General features: G+C 31.7%; 1 protein-coding gene across 6 annotated transcripts in view; it reads right to left on the bottom strand.

The window, feature by feature from the left end:
• Positions 1–14: 14 nt before the first annotated feature.
• Positions 15–3,967, bottom strand: part of LOC106462438 — a 39,706-nt gene continuing 35,753 nt past the window's right edge. For 5 of the 6 annotated variants that reach the window (XM_022389707.1, XM_022389706.1, XM_022389705.1 and 2 more), the window contains one exon: positions 604–724. In XM_022389707.1, coding sequence (XP_022245415.1) covers positions 704–724 — 21 coding nt within the window. In that variant the 3' untranslated portion in view covers positions 604–703. Of the gene's footprint in view, positions 725–3,967 lie in introns of all 6 variants that reach the window. The other variant, XM_022389709.1, reaches the window with a different exon arrangement.

The following is a 3,967-nucleotide window of genomic DNA, read 5'->3' as shown; positions in this document are numbered from 1 at the left end:
ATGTTAAAATACTAATTTCAAGAAACTGGTTCCAACCACTACTCACAGCAGTTAATTCTCTGTACATGTTAAAATACTAATTTCAAGAAACTGGTTCCAACCACTACTCACAGCAGTTAATTCTCTGTACATGTTAAAATACTAATTTCAAGAAACTGGTTCCAACCACTACTCACAGCAGTTAATTCTCCGTTCATGTTAAAATACTAATTTCAAGAAACTGGTTCCACTACTACACACAGCAGTACATTCTCTGTATATGTTGAAATACTAATCTACAGAAACTGGTTTCAACCACTACTCACAGCAGTACATTCTCTGTACATGTTGAAATACTAATTTACTAATCTCCATTTGTTGAAAATAAACTACTCAGTTAGAAAATTTCTTCCCATTTCATAAGAACAGTAATGTCTGTGGACTTCTATCATTAATGATACAATAACAGTGAAACAGCAGTAGGGAAAAGTTTACTAAAGTTGTTGTGAATTTCTTAATATTGTGACTTCGAACATTTGAACAATGATTCAGTTCTAGTCAAACTAAACCCAAAAAGACATCATTACATTTATATGATCACTTCAATAACAAAATTGTACATTCTTTAGTTTACAAACTACCTCAGTTTTCTCTGTTGCTCCATACTTCTCTTCTTGTTCCTCTTTTACTAGACCAGACTTCAAAATGATATGTAAAGATCTTTCTAGTAAGGAACCTCCTTCTCCTGTTGGTAGAAGTATAAATAATATAGATTTGTCTGTAACAAGCCTGAATATAAATCATGCTTCACTAAATCATAATCCAATACCATACAATGTATAACTTCTACATGTTTTATAGATACACTAACATCCACCAGTAAAGTATCAATTACCAGTAAAGTGCAGAGAATAATCATAAACAGTATGAGCACCGAATAACTAGAAACACAAGTAGATAAATAAAGTCTTTATTCATACATAATGTAAGTTTCTATTAACTGGCTAGGACATATACATTTACAGTGGAACTTTAACTTTCTGCTGGGATAGAAAGAGAAATAATGTTCTTGTATGACAGATATGAAACCATATTACATATTTTAAGAGTCTAAATAAAACAAGTACTTTGTTCTAAGATGTTGTGAGCCTTTTCTTGCTTAGTCATTCTCTCCTAACAACCCCTACTCACTAAATGTCTACATATTGTTTCCAGTTGACTAATTTAAAATATGATGATATAAATATAATATTTCAAAGTTAGTTATATAGAATAAACAGACATATAACTATTTAAACACATCCAACAAACTAATATTATTTTAAAACCAAAAACTAAGAAAAAAGCAGTTTCAATGCTGTAACATGTAGTTACAGTTATGTACATCAAATATTACTGCAACAATAAAAATACTGTAAGATCGGTGTAGAAGTAACTTTAATGTCACAATAAGCATAGTGTCATGTCTATAGATTGCTGTTGTTAATATTTACAACAAGTACCAGGACAAGAAAGTAACATACCTAAACCACAACAACCTTTAGTGTTGTGATGAATACATAAACAGAGATAGAGGAGAGAACTGAAGAGTGTAATAATAACATATAAACAGATCATCATATGATAAAACCAGGACAGGAAAGTAACAAATCTAGAACACAACAACCTCTAATGTTTTGATGAATACTCAAGCACACTGATATGGAGAATGGAACAAGGAAGTATAATAATAACATATAAACAGATCACCAAATGATGAACACCAGGACAGGAAAGTAACATACCTAGACCACAACAACCTTTAGTGTTGTGAAGAATACACACAAACACCGAGATAGAGGAGAGAACTGGAGAGTATAATAACAACATATAAACAGATCATCATATGATAAACACTTCACACCCTTAAATACAAGAGTTCCCAACTAAAAGTATCAAAGGACATCAAAAATAGATCCATACACTTAATCCTGTCTAATGTGGTTCAAAATATTTTAAACAATTTCTACATTCATTTGAAATTCTTCACAACACAGTAGACAACAATACTGCTTATCAACAATGTACATTCTCTGTGTATTTTTAATTTACTAAACAGGGCTGTCCTTAGAACAAAGCCACTAATGCAACCGCCTCAGACCTCACACCCTCCAAAGGTCGGCCTGGACTCCAAACTGTTTCAACAAACTGCAATACTGTATAGTATATACCCAGTGTGTGTGTGTACTCTAGGTAGTATTTTTAATTAATTGTTTCTTTAGAAATTGTTTTGCACAAAATTCACTACTTTTAAAGTTTATCCCCAGTTTTATTCTCCGACATATTTTAAAATATGAGTTCCTTCAAAATTTTATTCCACAAACTTCACAACTGTATGGTTTCTCTCCAGCATGTATTATTTGATGCATGTTTAAATTAGAGTTACATCAAAACTGTTTTTCACAAACATCATAATTTGTTCTAAAGTATTTTTCGCAAACTACGTAAATGTAAAGTTTCTCCCCAGTGTGTATTTTTTTTAATGCTTTTTAACTCCCCATCTATTCTAAAGTTTTTACCGTAAATTACACAACTGCACGGTTTCTCCTCAGTATGTATCATCTGATGCATTTTTAATATCACCGTTTGTTAAAAAGTCTTTTCCACAAACTATACAACTATAAGGTTCCCCCCAGTATGTGTTCTTTGGCATATTTTTAAGGTACTGTTTGTTTCTAAGTGTTTTTCATAAAATGTATAACTGTAAGATTTCTCCTCAATATGTATTCCTTGATGTATTTTTAAGGTACTGTTTGTTCCAAAGTGTTTCCCACAAACTGTACAATTGTAAGGTTTCTCCTCAGTGTGTATACTCTTATTTATTTTTAAGCTATACAAAGATATGGGTTCTCTTCAGTATGTATCCTTGAGTCTTGTTTTTGGTAATCCACTGTTACGGACTCATTTCCACAGATTACCTGACTGTATGGTTTATCCGTAATCTGGTGTATATTAGATTATTTTATATTATTTATATTTAAATTTGTTTTTCCACAAACATCACTTTCTGACTTGCAGAACTTCTGTAAAAAAGTTTTTCTTGTCTTAAAACATGACATTCAGGAAACTCACTTTCACAACAGATGTTCATATTGGTCATTATATCTAAGACCAAAAAATATGATTAACAATCATAGTTAATATAAATAGTATCATACATTATTTCACAAGTTTCTAAATTACTTTTAATGGTTTAATCCAAGTATAATTTGTAATCACTAAATTTCTAGAATCTAGAGAATGAAATTTTTAGAAAAATGCATTCTTAGAAAAGCAATCACAGCAGCTCATTCTTTGTAGATGTTGGAATACTAATCTACAGAAACTGGTTCCAACCACTACACACACAGCAGTACATTCTATGTACATGTTGAGATACTAATGTACAGAATCTGGTTCCAACCACTACTCACAGCAGTTAATTCTCTGTACATGTTGAAATACTAATTTAAAGAAACTGGGTCCACTACTACACACAGCAGTACATTCTCTGTACATGTTGAAATACTAATCTACAGAAACTGGTTCCAACCACTACTCACAGCAGTTAATTCTCTGTACATGTTGAAATACTAATTTAAAGAAACTTGTTCCACTACTACACACAGCAGTACATTCTCTGTACATGTTGAAATACTAATTTAAAGAAACTGGTTCCACTACTACACACAGCAGTACATTCTCTGTACATGTTAAAATACTAATTTGGAGAAACTGGTTCCAACCACTACTCACAGCAGTTAATTCTCTGTACATGTTGAAATACTAATTTAAAGAAACTTGTTCCACTACTACACACAGCAGTACATTCTCTGTACATGTTGAAATACTAATTTAAAGAAACTGGTTCCACTACTACACACAGCAGTACATTCTCTGTACATGTTAAAATACTAATTTGGAGAAACTGGTTCCACTACTACACACAGCAGTACATTCTCTGTACATG

The sequence above is a fragment of the Limulus polyphemus genome, unplaced genomic scaffold (genome assembly GCF_000517525.1).
Source record: "Limulus polyphemus unplaced genomic scaffold, Limulus_polyphemus-2.1.2 Scaffold1166, whole genome shotgun sequence".
NCBI classification, from domain to species: Eukaryota; Metazoa; Arthropoda; class Merostomata; order Xiphosura; family Limulidae; genus Limulus; species Limulus polyphemus.
The sequence above is the reverse complement of the archived record's forward strand: the minus strand, read 5'-3'. Positions and strand labels throughout refer to the sequence as shown.